We start from the raw sequence: 23,727 nt of genomic DNA, 5'->3' as shown, positions 1-23,727 counted from the left end.
TTCGTAGTTCTATAACGTATAAGGATTGAAGATAAAAAAAGTCTAAATATTGAAAAATGTAGTAAAATATGTACCTTAAAGTTTAGAAAAAAAAAATTCTCAAAATATTCATATTTTCCGAGAAAATGAGTGTCTTACGTTAGTTGGATCACCTTGTATATTGAAAATTTATTTTGTAATGAAAAATCTTAAATATTGACTTAAAAACTATAAACGTTGTCAATTGCATCTTCTATATATATTTTAAATAGGATAGCATATTATTCTATTAAATTATCATAATGTAAACAGTTAAAATATATACTTAATATTAAATTTAATTTGATTGAATAGAAATTACTATTTTTTCGACAAACTAAAGAATGAAGATGAATTAAATTAATAAATTATGAGATTGCATAAAATAAGAACACAATACTAAAGCATGTGTTAAATAGAATACAACACATTCGTAGATGAAAAAATATTTGTTTTAGTATTATTATTGGTTTTTATATAAAATACGGTTCGCTATAATATTTGTAACAACCTGGTACTATCAAGCAAGCAAATTCAAACGTTCAAAAAAATACATTTAATAGAATAATATTGTATATTAAATGTACAAAATAGCTATTCGCTATAATTAGTGGACCAACGAATTTTTACGTTCATACAACACATTAGTTCTAACATTTTAATAGTTGCCTAAACAAACAACAAAACCCAATACGTTACACAACAGCAATCGTATTGAAAAACTTGTTTTCGAAAAAAAACAATTTTTAAAACTACACAAAAATGTTGCAAAAACACTTTATAAAATGTATGAAACATAAAAATATGAGTCACTCTAATACATACTATGTGTACATTTGCTATGAATGTATACATGATAATATGTACTGTATTTTATATACTATGTGTATTATTTTGTGCCTAACATTTTATAAAACATATTATCGTAGTGGATTTTCTGAACAGCTATGGCCTATGACATATCATACAAAAAACAACTAAAAAATACTGAATATTGTACTTTAAAATATAGAAACATTATAAACAAAGCGTTAAGCTAATAAAAAAAAACAAAATGTGGTGTTATGATGATTCCCGCCTTGATAAGGTCGGGGTATGGTGACGAAGGAGAACTTACAGTCATTAAGTGTTGTAACTAATAATGACGAAATGACTTTCAAAAAAACCTTTTTATGCGTATCTGTAGACAGTGAAGCATTTAGCGTGGGTGTAAGGGGGCACTTACAACGGGGGACGAGATTTCAAGGGGCACTTTTTCTTTGCAACTTCTTATTAATTTATTACCGTTTAGTACGGACTGAAAACATCACACTTTTACATCCCTTGCCTTAAGATGATTGGTTATAATTAGTAAAAATTACTTATTGAATCCATTTTGTTTTTAATATATTAACAGTTCTGCGATAGCGGTTATCTGGTGCGCACGTGTATTCGCGCTCCCGATGTCTTATCTTATTTTTCTCTCTTTTAATTAATTAATTCACTTAATAATACCTGTAAACGGCGTTTGGAAATGTGGTAGTCGCGTTTCTTAATCGTTTACTAGCATAATTTAACTCAAAGTTCCCCAATTACGTTTAATATAGTTCATTCGTTTCGGCGTTATACGTTAAACACATTTGAGGTTCATCACGGCCGTCGCGGCGGCGGCCTTGATCATTTTTATAGCTACGCTATCGCGTGCACTCGTTATCGTAATATATATATATCAATTCTCTCGCCACAATGTCTAACAACAACAACAGACCGATTACGCCGATCAAAATTATTAATAATAAAAGCGTACACAATTCATCGTCCCAATCGAATGTAAACAACAGCACAGCAAATGATGGCTGGTCCGTACAGGGCAGTAAAAGAAATCACTCCAGCTCCTCTTCTTCTGAACCGCCAATCTCACCTAAAGTACATTCTCAACCAATCAAAAAAAAATTATTTTCATCATCAAATAGATTTGAAGTTTTAAAAATAACTGATGATCATGACGATACTCAAAACACTAACACATTCTCAAACAAAACGGAAAAAAACAACACAGAATCTACTACCAAACCCCCTCCTCCAATTTTTATAAAAGGCGTGCAAGACTTTCCTGCACTATGCACAAATCTAATTGAGATACTTGGTGTTGAAAACTTTATTTGTAAGTCATCCACGGATCGATTAAAAATCCAAACTAGCACTCCTGATACATATAGGACATTAATTCACTTCCTCAAGGAGCAAAAAGCTGAATATCACACGTATCAACTCCAACAAGATAAACCCACTCGTGTAGTGATTCGCAATCTACACCCAACAACTCAAATCAGCTTAATTAAATCAGAACTGGAACTCCGTGAATTTGAAGTACGTAATGTTACTAATGTTCTTCATAAAGTCCACAAACATCCATTACCACTATTTTTCGTTGATCTGGAACCTACCCCTCAATCAAATGACATATATAAATTAACCTCCATGCTCCATACTAAAATAAAAGTCGAGGAACCGTATAAACCTAAGATAATAAGTCAATGTTTAAACTGCCAGGAATATGGCCATACTAAAACTTATTGTAACTACCCATCACGCTGTGTTCGCTGTGGTGATTTCCACCAATCATCCGACTGCTCAAACTCTCGTGATGCTCCACCCAAATGTGCACTTTGTCAAGGAAACCACCCAGCCAACTACAAAGGCTGTTTAGTCTACAAAGAAATTCAACGTCGAAAGAAACCCTCTTCTAATAATGTATTTCTGTCAGATAACTCTAGACTTAGGTCAAACGTTGTACAAACTAGCCACCCAGAAAATGACGCCCCCCTAAACGCTTCTCGTTCATATGCTCAGGCTACCTCCGGCCAACGCTCAATTCATCCTTCTCCCTCCTCACCTGACATTAATAAAGTAATGACTAATTTTCTTGAGGATTTTAAAGCTCTTATAAATCCTCTAATATCTCTTCTTACTAAAGTAATATCCTCTCTATTAGATAAAAGAAATGACTAATACCTCTACAAACAAATCCCTTCTTGTCCTACTATTTAATGCAAATGGCTTAAAAAATCACACTAATGAACTCCAAACTACTCTATATAATAAACGTATTGACATTGCTTTAATAACAGAAACTCATTTTACTCAATATTCACACATACACATACCTGGTTATAAGCTAAATAAAGTTAACCATCCAGACAACACAGCTCATGGAGGTGTGGCCATCTTAATAAAATCCACAATAATATATCAAACTCTTCCAAATTTCTGTCAAGACTTTATTCAATCTTGTGCTATAAAAATCAGCTTAAATAATATTCCAATTACAGTTGCAGTAATTTACTCACCTCCTAAGCATAATGTATCTTATGCAAACTTTTTAAATTATTTCAATACAATTAACAATAACTTTATAATTGGCGGTGATTATAACGCGAAGCACCAAAGTTGGGGGTGTAGAGTTAATAACCCACGTGGAAACGTTCTCTACAATTTTATAAATTCTAAAAATTTCAAAGTATTTGCTCCTCCAGGACCTACCTATTGGCCATCATCCCCCCATAAAAATCCAGATATACTGGATATATTTGTAACTAAAACCCCTTCAAATTTGCACTATTCTGTTGATAATATTCTGGATTTAAATTCCGACCATTCATCGGTTGTTCTCACAATTAAGGACTATCCGCAAATCATTACTGAACCACTAAGGCTATTTCACGGCTCTACTGATCGTTTCAAATTTCATGACCTTGTAGATCAGAATCTCCAAATAAATATTAAATTAAAAACCAATGATGACATAGACGCTGCTGTAAATAGCCTAACTAATGTTATTCAATCAGCAGCTTGGGCTGCTAACACAGCTAAAAATGTACATAACACTAAAACCGATTCACTACCGACTAATATTCGTATCCTCATAGCAGAAAAAAGAAGAGCTAGAGCTCTTTACCAACGTACTCGTTTACCCTCACACAAAAAAATATATAACAAGTTAGCCAACTCTCTTAAAAAAATGTTATCTAAAAACAAAAATCTCTCTTTTGAAAATTACCTGACTAACTTATCATTAAAAAATGGTAGCCTTTGGAAAGCGACAAAGCAAGCACTGCAATATAAAGTAACTACCCCACCTATCAAAAAAACTGATGGAAGTCTAGCCTCGTCAGACCTTGAAAAAGCTGAACTATTTAAAAATCACCTCTTTAACGTTTTCCAACCCCACCAAGATATTTCACCTGACAATATACCTATGGTTCTTAGGTATCTCGACGTACCATTACCACTTACTCTACCAGTCAAGCATTTTACGCCTAGTGATATTAAATTTACAATACAAAAGTACTCTCTAAAGAAGTCTCCAGGTTATGACCTAATTACTGCTGAAGTAGCTAGATGTCTACCTAAACGAGCATTTATCCTACTTACCCATATATTTAATGCCATACTGAGGCTTTCCTACTTCCCACTCCTCTGGAAGTTCTCTAAAATCATCCTATTCCCAAAACCAAATAAGCCCCTTGACTCGTTACCTTCTTATAGACCAATTAGTCTATTACCATTTTTTGCGAAAGTTTTAGAAAGACTCATACTCAAGCGCATACATCCCTTTATTAATGAAAATAAAATTCTACCGGATTACCAATTTGGTTTTCGTGCCAAGCATTCAACTATCCATCAAGTACATAGACTAGTTGACTCAGTTTCTTATGCACTTGAAAAAAAATTATATTGTACCTGCGCTTTTCTTGATATTTCACAGGCTTTTGACCGAGTATGGCACGAGGGACTGCTATACAAATTAAAGAAATTTTTGCCCCCTACTTACTATATTCTTCTTAAGTCATATCTAACTGATCGATATTTTCAAGTCCATCATAAATCAGCGTATTCTAATATTGCACAAATTAGAGCTGGTGTTCCACAAGGAGGCATCCTTTCCCCAATTCTGTATAACATATACGCTTCAGACCAACCAACCACGCCTAACACATTAGTGGCAGACTATGCAGACGATAAAGTATAAGTAATTATATCAACCAACGCAGACCCCATTATTGCATCGCATAATTTACAAAATCACCTTTCATTAATGGAAGTGTGGTATAAGAATTGGAGATTTAAGGTCAATCAAGCAAAATCAATTCACACAACTTTTACCCTTAAGCTAGGACAGTGCCCAAGTGTTACGCTCTATGGTACTCAAATTCCATCTTATCCGTCAGTAAAATATCTTGGTTTAACCCTAGACCGCCGACTTACCTGGGCCCATCATACTCGTGCAAAAAGACTTCAACTAAACCTTAGAATCCGTATGCTTAAAACTTTGCTAATTAATAACAAACATACTAAATTAAGTATGAAACTTCTAATGTATAAATCCCTTATTAAACCTATTTGGACCTATGGTCTCCAACTATGGGGTAATGCTAAAAAATCAAATTTAAATCGTATTCAGGCATTTCAAAATATTACATTAAGAAAATTAACTAATTCCCCTCCATACGTATCAAATTATACCCTCCATTCTGATCTAAAAATTAAAACTGTTAAAGAAGAAGCAATAACATATTACAAAAGATTCCACTCTCGACTAGCCTCCCACTCCAATCCCTAATAAAAGGTCTTTCAACTAATTTTATTCCTGGTAATCCTCCTAGACGCCTAAAGCGCAACTGGTGTAGAGATCTATTAACTTAACTTTAGTTAAAAAAAATAAAAAATAATCACTTAAAAGTGTCATTAATGGGTGGCTCCTTTTATCAAGTATTTCATGTTATATTTTTATCTTAGCTAATACTCTTATTGTACCCATTGGGAACAGATTGTGTATATATTAATAAAGGAAAAAAAAAAAAAAAAAAAAATATATTAACAAAGACTTTAAATATATTTCAACCTAAAAAATTGAATCTGCAAGTGTTTTTTTTAACAGTCAATATAGCTAATAGAGAAAAGACCTTAGATAAATAGCTTTTGTGGAGTAATAACCTACTGACAATAATCTAGGCTTTGAGGAACATTTATAATTATTTCATCCTATAATCATTTAAGTATTTTTTTCGAATGTAATTGTTTTGAATTCAATAAGAATACCTAAAAACGGGGTTCGTTCATTTATACTTCATACTTTATAAATTTGGTTCCAATAACAAAATGTGTTGAAATAATATTGTAAATTCCAATGACGCATTTTCAAAAAAATAATATTTACGTTTGCACAATATGTGGTATTAAAAAAAACATTTTTTCTACTGTGAGCCGTTCAAACAATTCGTATTTTGCACAGTTCACTATATTTCGATTTTACACGATAACGTTTAAAGTTTAATAAAAGTACAACGAAAAACCAAAAGACTTTTTCATCCGATAAGTTGTAACTTAGTTTAACAACCTATTCGAATTGGTTTGGTATCGCAAGCGTGAAATCATTTTAAGTAAGTTATACAATCAAACATGAGTAAAACATTCCCTATAAGTTTTTTTTAATTTTTCAAGTAATTATTATTACAATAATTTATAAACTAATATTTTATAAAATTTTTTAATAAAAACCAAAGGCTATAAGACAGCATACTAATAATTATCAATGGGCCGAACATTTTTCGGGGATAAATTCACGTTAAAATATTTAAATTTTAATAATAAATGTTTTTGAAAAGTTGTCTTTCTTTTTTAAAAGTGTTAATACTATTTTTTGAGTTACTTGCTTAAACTAAAAAAATCTGTTTTTTCTAAAATAAAATAATACCTTGGTCCAAAAAATTTGGTTTAAACAATTTATTTTTTAGTTTGAACAATTTTTGTTTATAGGGTAATATTAAAACGTCACTAGTAAATTGCCCATGTTGTTCTCATTATTTAAGTTAATCTCAATTATTGTATTCAAATATTGTGTTTCATATTTTTTGACATAGAAGTCTATTTAGAATCCATTATCATTGATATTTAGACGTTGTTTATTAGTCTTTATGGGTCATAGTTGTATACTTGGTTGAAATTCCTCGTTAATTTCTTAAACGACATTTTTTCTTTGGTTAATGGTTAAAATTTGAATGTAATAGTTATAAATGTTTACGAAAGGACAATTTTATAGAATAATATTGTATATTAAATGTACAAAATAGCTATTCGCTATAATTAGTGGACCAACGAATTTTTACGTTCATACAACACATTAGTTCTAACATTTTAATAGTTGCCTAAACAAACAACAAAACCCAATACGTTACACAACAGCAATCGTATTGAAAAACTTGTTTTCGAAAAAAAACAATTTTTAAAACTACACAAAAATGTTGCAAAAACACTTTATAAAATGTATGAAACATAAAAATATGAGTCACTCTAATACATACTATGTGTACATTTGCTATGAATGTATACATGATAATATGTACTGTATTTTATATACTATGTGTATTATTTTGTGCCTAACATTTTATAAAACATATTATCGTAGTGGATTTTCTGAACAGCTATGGCCTATGACATATCATACAAAAAACAACTAAAAAATACTGAATATTGTACTTTAAAATATAGAAACATTATAAACAAAGCGTTAAGCTAATAAAAAAAAACAAAATGTGGTGTTATGATGATTCCCGCCTTGATAAGGTCGGGGTATGGTGACGAAGGAGAACTTACAGTCATTAAGTGTTGTAACTAATAATGACGAAATGACTTTCAAAAAAACCTTTTTATGCGTATCTGTAGACAGTGAAGCATTTAGCGTGGGTGTAAGGGGGCACTTACAACGGGGGACGAGATTTCAAGGGGCACTTTTTCTTTGCAACTTCTTATTAATTTATTACCGTTTAGTACGGACTGAAAACATCACACTTTTACATCCCTTGCCTTAAGATGATTGGTTATAATTAGTAAAAATTACTTATTGAATCCATTTTGTTTTTAATATATTAACAAAGACTTTAAATATATTTCAACCTAAAAAATTGAATCTGCAAATGTTTTTTTTAACAGTCAATATAGCTAATAGAGAAAAGACCTTAGATAAATAGCTTTTGTGGAGTAATAACCTACTGACAATAATCTAGGCTTTGAGGAACATTTATAATTATTTCATCCTATAATCATTTAAGTATTTTTTTTCGAATGTAATTGTTTTGAATTCAATAAGAATACCTAAAAACGGGGTTCGTTCATTTATACTTCATACTTTATAAATTTGGTTCCAATAACAAAATGTGTTGAAATAATATTGTAAATTCCAATGACGCATTTTCAAAAAAATAATATTTACGTTTGCACAATATGTGGTATTAAAAAAAACATTTTTTCTACTGTGAGCCGTTCAAACAATTCGTATTTTGCACAGTTCACCATATTTCGATTTTACACGATAACGTTTAAAGTTTAATAAAAGTACAACGAAAAACCAAAAGACTTTTTCATCCGATAAGTTGTAACTTAGTTTAACAACCTATTCGAATTGGTTTGGTATCGCAAGCGTGAAATCATTTTAAGTAAGTTATACAATCAAACATGAGTAAAACATTCCCTATAAGTTTTTTTTAATTTTTCAAGTAATTATTATTACAATAATTTATAAACTAATATTTTATAAAATTTTTTAATAAAAACCAAAGGCTATAAGACAGCATACTAATAATTATCAATGGGCCGAACATTTTTCGGGGATAAATTCACGTTAAAATATTTAAATTTTAATAATAAATGTTTTTGAAAAGTTGTCTTTCTTTTTTAAAAGTGTTAATACTATTTTTTGAGTTACTTGCTTAAACTAAAAAAATCTGTTTTTTCTAAAATAAAATAATACCTTGGTCCAAAAAATTTGGTTTAAACAATTTATTTTTTAGTTTGAACAATTTTTGTTTATAGGGTAATATTAAAACGTCACTAGTAAATTGCCCATGTTGTTCTCATTATTTAAGTTAATCTCAATTATTGTATTCAAATATTGTGTTTCATATTTTTTGACATAGAAGTCTATTTAGAATCCATTGATATTTAGATGTTGTTTATTAGTCTTTATGGGTCATAGTTGTATACTTGGTTGAAATTCCTCGTTAATTTCTTAAACGACATTTTTTCTTTGGTTAATGGTTAAAATTTGAATGTAATAGTTATAAATGTTTACGAAAGGACAATTTTATAGAATTTTATTGTATATTCAATATACAAAATAGCTATTCGCTATAATTATTTGAACGTCGGGGCTCTACGGTTGTGCAAAACATTAGTTCAAACATTTGAATAGTGGCCCAAACAAACGACATAACCAAACACCTTACAGAGCAGCTGTCATATTGGAACACTTGTTTTAGATAAAAAACAATAATAAAACTATACAAACATGTTGGGAAAACACTTTTATAAAACGTAAGTGTATCGAGAGCATTTGTGTAAGCAGATGATCTTACTTACACATTTGTCGAATGATTCAAGTATCTGCTTGAAATATGAAAACATGAATCGCTGTAATACATACTATGTGTACGTTCTCTATGAATGTATACAAAATATCTTTTCTTAAATTTTTGCAATATGCATTTTATAATATACAATGTGTATTAATTTGTGTGTAACATTTTGTAGAACTTATTATCGTAAACGATTATTTAAGGAGCTATGGCCTATGCATCATAAAAAATTATGAAAATCGACTAAAAATCCAGAATATTTTACTTTAAAATGTTTACATTTTTTAATCTAATATTACATAAAACCAAATATTTTTTAATTAATAATTATTAAGTTATGAGGCTACTGTGTTTGGTAAGTGTTGTGCTATAGACTCATTTACATAGAAATAAATTTAGAATTTATAATCATTAAGAGTTTAGTGTTTTTTATTAGTCATTAAGGATCATAGTTGTCAAATGAATAAAAAATCCATTGGCAACTGTATCTGTAAGTTAAATGTATTGTATTTTCTTCAGAAAAAAATGAAACATTTTTGTGTTTTGATGACATTAGTCTTTGGATATGTTTTGGCATTACACGAAGGTACGTATCACGAATTTCTGAAATACTTGAGGTTTAAATTAGTGATAGCAATCCAAAAATACAGATTTTTAAATAAATCCTTTTTAAGCCATTTGCTCTTTTAGTATGCTGTGTATTTAAGTAAAGTAATAAAAAAAACGCTTAATATTGACTATATGTTGCATTTGGATTTTGAATTACGGATTTTATGATTTTAACAAATCCAAATTCAGAAAGAAAATTTTCTTATTGATTTTGTGTTTTATTTTTACATTTTCATCGCAAATATTTAATATGGGTACACAGATTTATATTTTATTAATATTTAATAATTGTTTAAAACTCATGCCAGCTTTAAGTAACTAGCACTATTAGTGAAAATACCAATTTCCGGAATCAATCAATATTTAAAATTAACTTTTTTTGTTTTCTTATAACTTCCTCTTAGATTCCTTAAAAAGTCTCGTATTCCATACAAGTCAGTATAACCAATAATTATTTATCTGTAAAATATATGTACAATATGTCAATTAAGTTTTACCTATATTTTTACATCTTTTGTTTGATTTTTAATCATAGACCGTATGCTCAATCATTTAAACGAAGGTAAAATATTTAATACATTTATAAACAATGTATTTTTTACGTTTTCTCTGACAATTAAATGTTGATTCAACAAAAAAGATTGAAATGAAAATTCTACTGTTTAAAATGTTTCCAAGAGTTGATTTTTTGCTCATTTCACCTTTGCTTGTAGTTTTTGTTACTTAAAAAGTAATTTAAGGTACATTATTACAATCGCGTCAATACAATCATTGGAGCATTATTTTATAATAACTTTTAGCACTTTTATTAAATACCTTACTAAATAAATATACACAATTAAAAAACATATTTTTTCTAGAACATTTGCGCCGTTTAATCACATTTTACATATTGGATGATATGCATATTGGTAAGCATAATAATTGTATAATAATAGCTATATTTAAAGTTATTAAAGTTTCAAGTTTAGGGCAGGAGAAAAAGTGGAGTGTATTATTATTTTTATCTGCGCCCGTTTTCCAACCGCACTTCACCTCCCATCATAACATAAGTTTATAAAATGTATGCGTTACCAACTTTGGAAACTTTAATAGTAACGCATACATTTCATAAACTGTTTTAAATTGAGAATAATGTACTAAACATTTTGACTGGTCGAAAATGAGTTTTGGATAACTATATGTAAAGTTATTGAAGTTTCAAGTTTAGGGCAGGAGGAAAATTGAAGTGTAGTATTATTTTTATCTGCGCCCGTTTTCCAACCACACTTTCCCTCCCACCATATCTTTTTAACACTTGTAACTTTAATCGACCAGTCAAAATTGTTTGTACATTATTATAAATTAAAAATGTAATGGAATTTATGCGTTACCATTTAAGTTTAAAAAGTTACTATCACAAAAACTAAGTTGGGAGGAGGGTAAAAACAAAAAAAAAATATATTAAAAAACCTGAGATCACATTGTAAAAAAACACTGTGTAAAGAAAAAATTATAATTATTTTTATACTAAGTGACATATTGAGTGGTTAACGATAAGTTGATCACAGCCAACGTGTCAATTTTTCTATTATATTGATTTGTGTAAAAATTATTTTTCAAACATAAACCCAGTAATTCTTAGTTGTAAATTTAGCAGACACATCGTTTAATAGCGTTTCTCACTTTTCAACACATTAAATGATGTTATTTATATTTACTCTACGACTTATAATAAATTAATAGCCTATCTCGTTTACCGATAAATTTGTATTAATTTCAGAGACGGTGACTTCGCTTTTGGCTGCGCCAAGTATTAAGACTCAGACATTATAAATTATAATTTTTTAAAAATTTATTAATGACGAATAAGACCTATTTTTACTTTTAATAATTATATACGTTAATATTTCAGCGATGGTTTTCAAGGATGGATGTGGGAATTATCCAGATGGTAAATATTTAATGTATAGTCAAATCACTCAAATACATAATATTACAGGGTAAATTAAAATTTGTGCTTTTACATTTAAATCTGTGTACAAATTAATTATGAAGTACAGTTATTTATATCAAATTATTATTAAATTAAGTTAAAGCTATTAAATATCTATGTAATCATAACAGCAGGAATCAATATTCTTCAATGTTACTGAGCATAAAACACTTTTAAAATTGATTATGTTTTAAATTTCAGATCTGGAAACTAAAGAGAGACATATACTAGACCGTTTGCATTATCGTGGTAAAAATGTGATTCGAATAAATTATAAAACCAACAAACGTTAGATTGGTAAAAAACCAGCTAGGTCTCCTGCAATTATTTAGAATTATATACTCTAAGGACAGTCTGTCGCCCATGCTCCTCCCCACAATTTAAACACCTTTTTATAATTGTTAAATTTTAATAAAATGTTATTTATTTCAGCAAATGAAGCACCTGGTGAAGATAATAGAAGTACTATTTACGAATTGGGTGAAATGGGGATAGACAGAAGAGAAATAATTAAGGGATCTGTATTACTTTTACTACAGTCAGTCGAAGGTATGTTTAACCTAGATGGTGACGATAAGTAAAATATTATGATTCAAGCAAAAAAGCAAGCTTTAGTGTGATCAAAATGGTAAAACTATAATTGTCTGATACTAATTGTTAGTTTGCTTTACTACCGAAACCTTGTGATAAAAAAATATATGACTTGTCAAATGTCATACTATCATGTTATATTATATGGAATTCAAATTATTCTATTGATCTGTTTAGGTTAAAAATATGAAGATTGTGCAGTTTTTCGCACTTTGTAATAAAAATATATATTTTTTTCAAATTGGTCACACTGTCGCCTCGCCTTCTTGTTTTAATTAATCGTCATGAGCATGACATTATATAACAATGTTACAGCTCTATATATTTTTAAAAATTATGTTTTCGAAGGTAATCCTCAAAATGCGGCTTTTGATGTACAGCAGAGATGTCGTTTAATAGCGTTGTTCGTCAATGTAGAAGATCCAAGCATACACATATTTCATAGCCAATCCAACCTATACAAAGGACACGATATCTGTCGTCTTAAACATTATAAATCTGACGACAAGAATCAGGTATGGCAAACTGAGTACAGAATGTGGGGTGATGGATTCTTCTATGAAATATTACCTGACCGTCGTGCACATGGGCGCAAACTCACCCCGATACTGAAGCCCGGACAAAAGAGGGGCTGCGCAATTAACTAAAGAGACCTTGCAGATATACACATTTCTTAAAATTTCTTTAATATGCTATATACAATTTACATAATAAATTATCTTGGAACCGTTTAAAATAAGTGTTATTTTTGTTTTATTCGAGTATCAGAGTATAGTTTAAGAGACTATGCATCACTATTTATTGCGATAGTAGTCAGTAAAAACTTCACCATAAGGTGAAAACATGCGTTAAACGTCTCAAACCCAATTGTGTAACTCTAGTTGTGAAATAATTTCAAATAATTTATTATCCTACTAAGTATAATGTAATGTCATACTTACCTAGTAAAGAATACTTTAAATTAAGTTTTCAAAAAACATTTGAATTATTTATAATATTTATTAGACATTGATCGTGGCACAATTTTCAACTTATTTTTAATTGTTTATTTATTTAAACTAAAATACATGCAATTAATATTTTTTTTTAAACTGAAATGATTGATCAACAAAAACAAGTTTAATACTATACAACGTTCCTTGAAGAAGTTATGAAAAAATCAAATACTTTTTCAAATCCCTAATCGGATTATTCCTAGGATAAGTACATCATAATACTTGTATGGTATATAGGACATGATAAGTTCACAACTTAAATAAAAAAAAGGAATTATTTTTAGTTGAAATGGTCATACTGTCACTCGCCTTGTTGATTGCTCGGTTGCTGAGTACAAGGACTTATAACATTAGTTTAAAAATTATGGTTGTAATAGTTACTTAAACAATATAAAAAAAAACGTAGAGTGAATATCTTACTCAAGTTTGATAGTAAAACTTAGCGAAAAAGAGTATAAGCATTTTTTTTACATCGTTTAGCTTTATAGAAAGCTGAGTTATTCAATGACTTCTTTTACCTATTTATCATCTGTTTTTCATATCCACCTCAACTACTAAAGATCATAGGCCAATAACCTAGTTGTTAAAGCCTGATAAATTCATTGTTAGGTTTAGACTCATACAAAAGTACTATTTTAATTATATCTCCTAACTTATATCTACAAGCTTTAAAATTGTGTCTATTAATGATTCAGAGCTAGCGTATCCATAATAGGCATACTTTTAAACACACATTGCCTTAAACTCAAATTTAGTCAAACCCCCCGCCTCACGAGCTAAGTGCTGCAAAATTAGTCTGAAGATAAGTTTAACATACATCTATGATATGTTTTATAAGAATATACAGGGTGATCCAACTAACGTAAGACACTCATTTTCTCGGAAAATATGAATATTTTTTTTTTCTATACTTTTAGGTACATATTTTACTACATTTTTCAATATTTAGAATATTTTGTTTTTTTTAATGGGAACGTATGTTTTTAATTTCATAAATCTGTAGACAAAATTGTTCAAAAAAGTTTTAGCGTTTGAATTTCTATTTAAACGGGGAGTAATATTTTCATCTCTTACAAATACGTATTATATAACTTTTCAAGGGATGAATAATAATACAATTTTGTTTCAACAATTCTTTTTTGAATATTATTCTGAATGAAGTGACTATATTGAAAAGAACAATAAATAATTTAAAAAGGTACAATAGTTAAGTACAATAAAAAACGTGGTGCGTATAGTGAAAATGAGTATTTCATATATACAGTTTTTCAATACTAAAATATTGCACATCTAGACTCTAGTGCATATTGATATTTGAAACATACCGTAAAAGTGATTTAAGGCAAAAACGCCCACATCGCAGTATACTGATAATACATGTGAACGAATGACGGTTATGTAAGGTATATTTGTTTCCAAACAGGTAGATTAAGAATCGATTGTCTATATAATAATAAAAAAAAAACTGGAGCCAGAGTTATTTATGTCTCATTATCGGTGACAGTATTATCGACGGGGTCCAATATTATCATTATTTACTGGCAAATAAAAGTGCTACTGCTGAAAAACCGAACAAATATTGATTTCAATTTCAAATCTTTACTAAGTCACAGAAAACGAATAGATAGTTGAAAATTGAAAATTCAAACGCTTACATTTTTTTAAAAAAATGTTTACAAAATTATGGAATTAAAAACATATGTTTCCATTTGCAAAAAAACGAGTTTCGTAGTTCTATAACGTATAAGGATTGAAGATAAAAAAAGTCTAAATATTGAAAAATGTAGTAAAATATGTACCTTAAAGTTTAGAAAAAAAAAATTCTCAAAATATTCATATTTTCCGAGAAAATGAGTGTCTTACGTTAGTTGGATCACCTTGTATATTGAAAATTTATTTTGTAATGAAAAATCTTAAATATTGACTTAAAAACTATAAACGTTGTCAATTGCATCTTCTATATATATTTTAAATAGGATAGCATATTATTCTATTAAATTATCATAATGTAAACAGTTAAAATATATACTTAATATTAAATTTAATTTGATTGAATAGAAATTACTATTTTTTCGACAGATTAAAGAATGGAGATGAATTAAATTAATAAATTATGAGATTGGATAAAATAAGATCACAATACTAAAACATGTGTTAAATAGAGTACAACACATTCGTAGATGTAAAAAATATCTGTTTTAGTATTATTATTGGCTTTTATACAAAATACGGTTTGCTATAATATTTGTAACAACATGGTACTATCAAGTAAGCAAATTCAAACGTTCAAAAAAATACATTTAATAGAATAATATTGTATATTAAATGTACAAAATAGCTATTCGCTATAATTAGTGGACCAACGAATTTTTACGTTCATACAACACATTAGTTCTAACATTTTAATAGTTGCCTAAACAAACAACAAAACCCAATACGTTACACAACAGCAATCGTATTGAAAAACTTGTTTTCGAAAAAAAAACAATTTTTAAAACTACACAAAAATGTTGCAAAAACACTTTATAAAATGTATGAAACATAAAAATATGAGTCACTCTAATACATACTATGTGTACATTTGCTATGAATGTATACATAATAATATGTACTGTATTTTATATACTATGTGTATTATTTTGTGCCTAACATTTTATAAAACATATTATCGTAGTAGATTGTCTGAACAGCTATGGCCTATGCCATATCATAAAAAAAACAACAAAAAAATACTGAATATTGTACTTTAAAATATAGAAACATTATAAACAAAGCGTTAAGCTAATAAAAAAAACAAAATGTGGTGTTTTGATGATTCCCGCCTTGATAAGGTCGGGGTATGGTGACAAAGGAGAACTTACAGTCATTAAGTGTTGTAACTAATAATGACGAAATGACTTTCAAAAAAACCTTTTTATGCGTATCTGTAGACAGTGAAGCATTTAGCGTGGGTGTAAGGGGGCACTTACAACGGGGGACGAGATTTCAAGGGGCACTTTTTCTTTGCAACTTCTTATTAATTTATTACCGTTTAGTACGGACTGAAAACATCACACTTTTACATCCCTTGCCTTAAGATGATTGGTTATAATTAGTAAAAATTACTTATTGAATCCATTTTGTTTTTAATATATTAACAAAGACTTTAAATATATTTCAACCTAAAAAATTGAATCTGCAAATGTTTTTTTTAACAGTCAATATAGCTAATAGAGAAAAGACCTTAGATAAATAGCTTTTGTGGAGTAATAACCTACTGACAATACTCTAGGCTTTGAGGAACATTTATAAATATTTCATCATATAATCATTTAAGTATTTTTTTTCGACTGTAATTGTTTTGAATTCAATAAGAATATTTAAAAACGGGGTTCGTTCATTTAAACTTCATACTTTATAAATTTGGTTCCAATAACAAAATGTGTTGAAATAATATTGTAAATTCCAATGACGCATTTTCAAAAAATAATATTTACGTTTGCACAATATGTGGTATTAAAAAAAACATTTTTTCTACTGTGAGCCGTTTAAACAATTCGTATTTTGCACAGTTCACCATATTTCGATTTTACACGATAACGTTTAAAGTTTAATAAAAGTACAACGAAAAACCAAAAGACTTTTTCATCCGATAATTTGGAACTTAGTTTAACAACCTATTCGAATTGGTTTGGTATCGCAAGCGTGAAATCATTTTAAGTAAGTTAACAATCAAACATGAGTAAAACATTCCCTATAAGTTTTTTTTAATTGTTCAAGTAATTATTATTACAATAATTTATAAACTAATATTAAGGCTATAAGACAGCATACTAATAATTATCAATGGGCCGAACATTTTTTGGGGATAAATTCACATTAAAATATTTAAATTTTTAATAACAAATGTTTTTGAAAAGTTGTCTTTCTTTTTTAAAAGTTTTAATACTATTTTTTGAGTTACTCGCTTAAACTAATAAAATCTTTTTTTTTTAAATAAAATAATACCTTGGTCCAAAAAATTTGGTTTAAACAATTTATTTTTTAGTTTGAACAATTTTTGTTTATAGGGTAATAATAAAACGTCACTAGTAAATTGCCCATGTTGTTCTCATTATTTAAGTTAATCTCAATTATTGTATTCAAATATTGTGTTTCATATTTTTTGACATAGAAGTCTATTTAGAATCCATTATCATTGATATTTAGACGTTGTTTATTAGTCTTTATGGGTCATAGTTGTATACTTGGTTGAAATTCCTCGTTAATTTCTTAAACGACATTTTTTCTTTGGTTAATGGTTAAAATTTGAATTAAATAGTTATAAATGTTTACGAAAGGACAATTTTATAGAATAATATTGTATATTCAATGTACAAAATAGCTATTCGCTGTAATGATTGGAGCGTTGGGGTTCTACGGTTGTGCAAAACATTAGTTCAAACATTTGAATAGTGGCCCAAACAAACGACATAACCAAAAACCCTACAGAGCAGCTGTCATATTGAAAAACTTGTTTTAGATAAAAAACAATAATAAAACCATACAAACATGTTGGGAAAACCCTTTATAAAACGTAATTAAGTGTATCGAGAGCATTTGTGTAAGCAGATGATCTTACTTACACATTTGTCGAATGATCCAAGTGTCTGTTTGAAACATGAAAATATGAATCGCTGTAATACATACTATGTGTACGTTCTCTATGAATGTATACAAAATAATTTTTCTTAAATTTTTGCAAAATTCATTTTTTAATATACGATGTGTATTAATTTGTGTGTAACATTTTGTAGAACATATTATCGTAAACGATTATTTAAGGAGCTATGGCCTATCCATCAAAAAAATTATGAAAATCGACTAAAAATCCAGAATATTTTACTTTAAAATGTATACATTTTTTAATCTAATATTACATAAAACCAAATTTTTTTTAAATTATTATTATTAAGTTATGAGGCTACTGTGTTTGGTAAATGTTGTGCTATAGACTTATTTACATAGAAATAAATTTAGAGTTTATAATCATTAAGAGTTTAGTGTTTTTTATTAGTCATTAAGGATCATAGTTGTCAAATGAATAAAAAATCCAGTGGCAACTGTAACTGTAAGATAAATGTATTGTATTTTCTTTAGAAAAAAATGAAACATTTTTGTGTTTTGATGACATTAGTCTTTGGATATGTTTTGGCATTACACGAAGGTACGTATCACGATTTTTTAAAATACTAGAGGTTTAAATAAGTGATACCAGTCCAAAAATACAGATTTTTAAATAAATACTTTTTAAGCCACTTACTCTTATAGTATAAAGCTGTGTCTTTAAGTAAAATAATAAAAAAAACGCTTAATATTGACTATATGTTGCATTTGGATTTTGAATTACGGATTTTATGATTTTAACAAATCCAAATTCAAAATGAAAATTTTCTTATTGATGTTGTGTCTTATTTTTACATTTTCATCGCAAATATTTAATATGGGTACACAGATTTATATTTTATTAATATTTAATAATTGTTTAAAACTCATGCCAGCTTTAAGTAACTAGCACTATTAGTGAAAATCCCAATTTCCGTATTCAATCAATAGTTAAAATTAAATTTTTTGTTTTCTTATAACTTCCTCTTAGATTCCTTAAAAAGTCTCGTATACCATACAAGTCAGTATAACCAATAATTATTTATCTGTAAAATATATGTACAATATGTCAATTAAGTTTTACCTATATTTTTATATCTTTTGTTTGATTTTTAATCATAGACCATATGCTCATTCAATTAAACGAAGGTAAAATATTTAATAAATTTATAAACAATGTATTTTTTACGTTTTCTCTGACAATTAAATGTTGATTCACAAAAAAGATTGAAATGAAAATTCTACTGTTTCAAATGTTTCAAAGGGTTGATTTTTTTGCTTATTTCACCTGTGCTTTTAGTTTTTGATACTTTAAAAGTAATTTAAGGTACATTTTTACAATCACGTCAATACAATCATTGGAACATTATATATTAATAAGTTCTAACACTTTTATTAAATACCTTACTAAATAAATATACACAATTTAAAAATATATTTCTTTCTAGAACATTTGTGCCATTTAATCACATTTTATATAACGGATGCTATGCATATTGGTAAGCATAATAATTCTTATAATAGTAAACGCCCTAAATGACCAATGACTAAATTTATAATTTTTTTTGAAAATGTTTTTTTAGTTATCCAACCGCACTTCCCCTCCCATCATAACATAAGTTTATTAAATGTATGCGTTACCAACTTTAGAAACCTTATTAGTAACGAATACATTTCATAAACTGTTTTAAATTGAGAATAATGTACTAAACATTTTGACTGGTCGAAAATTAGTTTTGGATAACTATATGTAAAGTTATTGAAGTTTCAAGTTTAGGGCAGGAGGAAAAGTGGAGTGTAGTATTATTTTTATCTGCGCCCGTTTTCCAACCACACTTACCCTCCCACCATATCTTTTTAACACTTGTAACATTAATCGACCAGTCAAAATTGTTTGTACATTATTATAAATTAAAAATGTAATGGAATTTATGCGTTACCATTTAAGTTTAAAAAGTTACTATCACAAAAACTAAGTTGGGAGGAGGGTAAAAACAAAAAAAAATATATTAAAAAACCTGAGATCACATTGTAAAAAAACACTGTGTAAAGAAAAAATTATAATTATTTTTATACTAAGTGACATGTTAAGTGGTTAACGATAAGTTGATCACAGCCAACGTGTCAATTTTTCTATTATATTGATTTGTGTAAAAATTATTTTTCAAACATAAACCCAGTAATTCTTAGTTGTAAATTTAGCAGACACATCGTTTAATAGCGTTTCTCACTTTTCAACACATTAAAAGATGTTATTTATATTTACTCTAAATAAATTAATAGCCTATCTCGTTTACCGATAAATTTGTATTAATTTCAGAGACGGTGACTACGCATTTTGCCGCGCCAAGTATTATGCCTAAGATATTATGAATTATATTTTTTTAAAAATGTATTTGTAACGAATAAGACCTATTTTTACTTTTAATAATTATATACGTTAATATTTCAGCGATGGTTTTCAAGGATGGATGTGGGAATTATCCAGATGGTAAATATTTAATGTATAGTCAAATCACTCAAATACATAATATTACAGGGTGAACTAAAATTTGTGCTTTTACATTTATATCTGTGTACAAATGAATTATGAAGTACAGTTATTTATATCAAATTATTATTAAACTAAGTTAAAGGTATTAAATATCTATGTAATCATAACAGCAGGAATCAATATTCTTCAATGTTACTGAGCATAAAACACTTTTAAAATTGATTATTTTTTAAATTTCAGATCTGGGAATTAAAGAGCAACATATACTGGACCGTTTGGATTATCATGGTAAAAATGTGATTCGAATAAATTATAAAACCAACAAACGTTAGATTGGTAAAAAACCAGCTAGGTCTCCTGCAATTATTTAGAATTATATACTCTAAGGACAGTCTGTCGCCCATGCCCCTCCACACAATTTAAACACCTTTTTATAATTGTTAAATTTTAATAAAATGTTATTTATTTCAGCAAATGAAGCACCTGGTGAAGATAATAGAAGTAATATTTACAAATTAACTCAAAATAAACTTTTTTCTATTTTCGTCTATAGCAATGGTTCTGTGTACGATTTATCATTTATAGAGTGAATATATACACACAAAGTGTCAGTCCACGGTTATTTTATAGATCCAAATGCACAAAAAAAACATATTGGAAACTAAAATATCTTCTCATCGAAACTCGAACAGTCAAAAAAAAAAATGAAACATTTCCGAATATCTCATCATTATTTACACGTTATTATGTTTTAAATTGCAGTCTCGGATTACAAAACATTGGGTGATATGGGGATAGACAGAAGAAATATAATTAAGGGATCTGTATTACTTTTACTACAGTCAGTCGAAGGTATGTTTAACCCAGATGGTGACGATAAGTAAAATATTATGATTCAAGCAAAAAAGCAAGCTTTAGTGTGATCAAAATGGTAAAACTATAATTCTCTGATACTAATTGTTAGTTTGCTTTACTACTGAAACCTTGTGATAAAAAAATATATTACTTGTCAAATGTCATACTATCGTGTTATATTATATGGAATTCAAATTATTCTATTGATCTGTTTAGGTTAAAAATATGAAGATTGTGCAGTTTTTCGCACTTTGTAATAAAAATATATATTTTTATTCAAATTGGTCACACTGTCGCCTCGCCTTCTTGTTTTAATTAATCGTCATGAACATGACATTATATAACGAAGTTACAGCTCTATATAATTAAAAAAATTATGTTTTTAAAGATCAATCCCATCTTTATGATTTGGATCAGAAATGTCGTTTAGTAGCGTTGTTCGTAAATGTAGAAGATCCAAGCATACACATATTTCATAGCCAATCCAAATTATACAAAGGACACGATAACTGCCGTCTTAAACATTATAAATCTGACGACAAGAATCAGGTATGGCAAACTGAGTACAGAATGTGGGATGATGGATACTTCTATGAAATATTACCTGGCCGTCGTGCACATGGGCGCAAACTCACCCCGATACTGAAGCCCGGACATACGATTGTCTGCGCAATTAGCTAAAGAGACCTTGCAGATATACACATTTCTTAAAATTTCTTCAATATGCTATGTACAATTTACATAATATATTATCTTGGAACCATTTAAAATAAGTGTTATTTTTGTTTTATTCGAGTATCAGAGTACAGTTTAAGAGACTATGCATCACCATTTATTGCGATAGTAGTCAGTAAAAACTTCACCATAAGGTGAAAACATGCGTTAAACGTCTCAAACCCAATTGTGTAACTCTAGTTGTGAAATAATTTCAAATAATTTATTATCTTACTAAGTATAATGTACTGTCATACTTACCTAGTAAAGAATACTTTAAATTAAGTTTTCAAAAAACATTTGAATTATTTATAATATTTGTTAGACATTGATCGTGGCACAATTTTCAACTTATTTTTAATTATTTATTTATTTAAACTATAACACATGCAATTAATATTTTTTTTTAAACTGAAATGATTGATCAACAAAAACAAGTTTAATACTATACAACGTTCCTTGAAGAAGTTATGAAAAAATCAAAAACTTTTTTTAATCCCTAATCGGATTATTCCTAGGATAAGTACATCATAATACTTGTATAGTATATAGGACATGATAAGTTCACAACTTAAATAAAAAAAGGAATTATTTTTAGTTAAAGAGGTCATACTGTCACTCGCCTTCTTGATTACTCCGTTGCTGAGTACAAGGACTTTTAACATTAGTTTATAAATTATGGTAGTAATAGTTACTTAAAGAATATAAAAAAAACGTATAGTGAATATGTTACTCAAGTTTGTTAGTAAAACTTAGCGAAAAAGAGTATAAGTATTTTTTTTTACATCGTTTGGCTTTGTAGAAACCTGAGTTTTTCAATGACTCCTTTTACCTATTTATCATTTGTTTTATATCCACCTCAACTACTAAAGATCATAGGCCAATAACCTAGTTGTTAAAGCTTGATAAATTCAATGTTTGGGTTAGACTCATACAAACGTAATATTTTAATTATAACTCCTAACTTATATCTACAAGCTTTAAAATTGTGTCTATTAATGATTCAGAGCTAGCGTATCCAAAATAGCCATACTTTTATACACACATTGCCTTAAACTCAAATTTAGTCAAACCCCCCGCCTCGTGGGCTTTAGTGCTGCAAAATTAGTCTGAAGATAAGTCTAACATACATCTATGACATGTTTTATAAGAATATACAGGGTAATCCAACTAACGTAAGACACTCATTTTCTCGGAAAATATGAATATTTTTTTTTTCTATACTTTTAGGTACACATTTTACTACATTTTTCAATATTTAGAATATTTTGGTTTTTTAAATGGGAACGTATGTTTTTACTTTCATAAATCTGTAGACAAAATTGTTCAAAAAAATTTTAGCGTTTGAATTTCTAATTTTCATTAATCGGATTTCTACTTATTACGTTGTAAAGATTTAAAATTTTGATTCATATTTATTTGGGATTTCAAAACAGGTAGCATATTAAACACTGTTAAATA

The 23,727-nt window shown here is 28.3% G+C and overlaps 2 protein-coding genes across 36 annotated transcripts in view; one reads left to right on the top strand and one right to left on the bottom strand.

The window, feature by feature from the left end:
• LOC126836366 (procathepsin L) overlaps positions 1-23,727 on the bottom strand; it is a 215,820-nt gene that overhangs the window by 70,244 nt on the left and 121,849 nt on the right. The window lies entirely within an intron of this gene.
• LOC126836372 (uncharacterized) overlaps positions 1-23,727 on the top strand; it is an 80,624-nt gene that overhangs the window by 32,640 nt on the left and 24,257 nt on the right. For 4 of the 35 annotated variants that reach the window (XM_050569681.1, XM_050569680.1, XM_050569684.1 and 1 more), the window contains exons 1-7: positions 8,381-8,492; positions 9,930-9,996; positions 10,424-10,453; positions 10,555-10,581; positions 10,880-10,930; positions 11,782-11,811; positions 11,914-11,952. The exons of 2 other annotated variants lie outside the window; for them this stretch is intronic. In XM_050569681.1, coding sequence (XP_050425638.1) covers positions 9,936-9,996; positions 10,424-10,453; positions 10,555-10,581; positions 10,880-10,930; positions 11,782-11,811; positions 11,914-11,952 — 238 coding nt within the window. In that variant the 5' untranslated portion in view covers positions 8,381-8,492; positions 9,930-9,935. Of the gene's footprint in view, positions 1-6,328; positions 6,441-8,380; positions 8,493-9,929; positions 9,997-10,423; positions 10,454-10,554; positions 10,582-10,879; positions 10,931-11,781; positions 11,812-11,913; positions 11,953-17,265; positions 17,280-18,698; positions 18,766-20,655; positions 20,695-20,937; positions 20,986-21,168; positions 21,199-23,727 lie in introns of those variants that run through there. 29 more of the 35 variants (XM_050569677.1, XM_050569676.1, XM_050569675.1 and 26 more) reach the window with 18 other exon arrangements.

The sequence above is a fragment of the Adelges cooleyi genome, unplaced genomic scaffold, assembly GCF_023614345.1.
Source record: "Adelges cooleyi isolate 19-005CV unplaced genomic scaffold, UGA_ACOO_1.1 ACOO_flye_CR_arks_rails_tigmint_CR_PRNA_247, whole genome shotgun sequence".
NCBI classification, from domain to species: Eukaryota; Metazoa; Arthropoda; class Insecta; order Hemiptera; family Adelgidae; genus Adelges; species Adelges cooleyi.
Note: the sequence above shows the minus strand (reverse complement) of the source record. Positions and strands in the feature narration are given on the sequence as shown.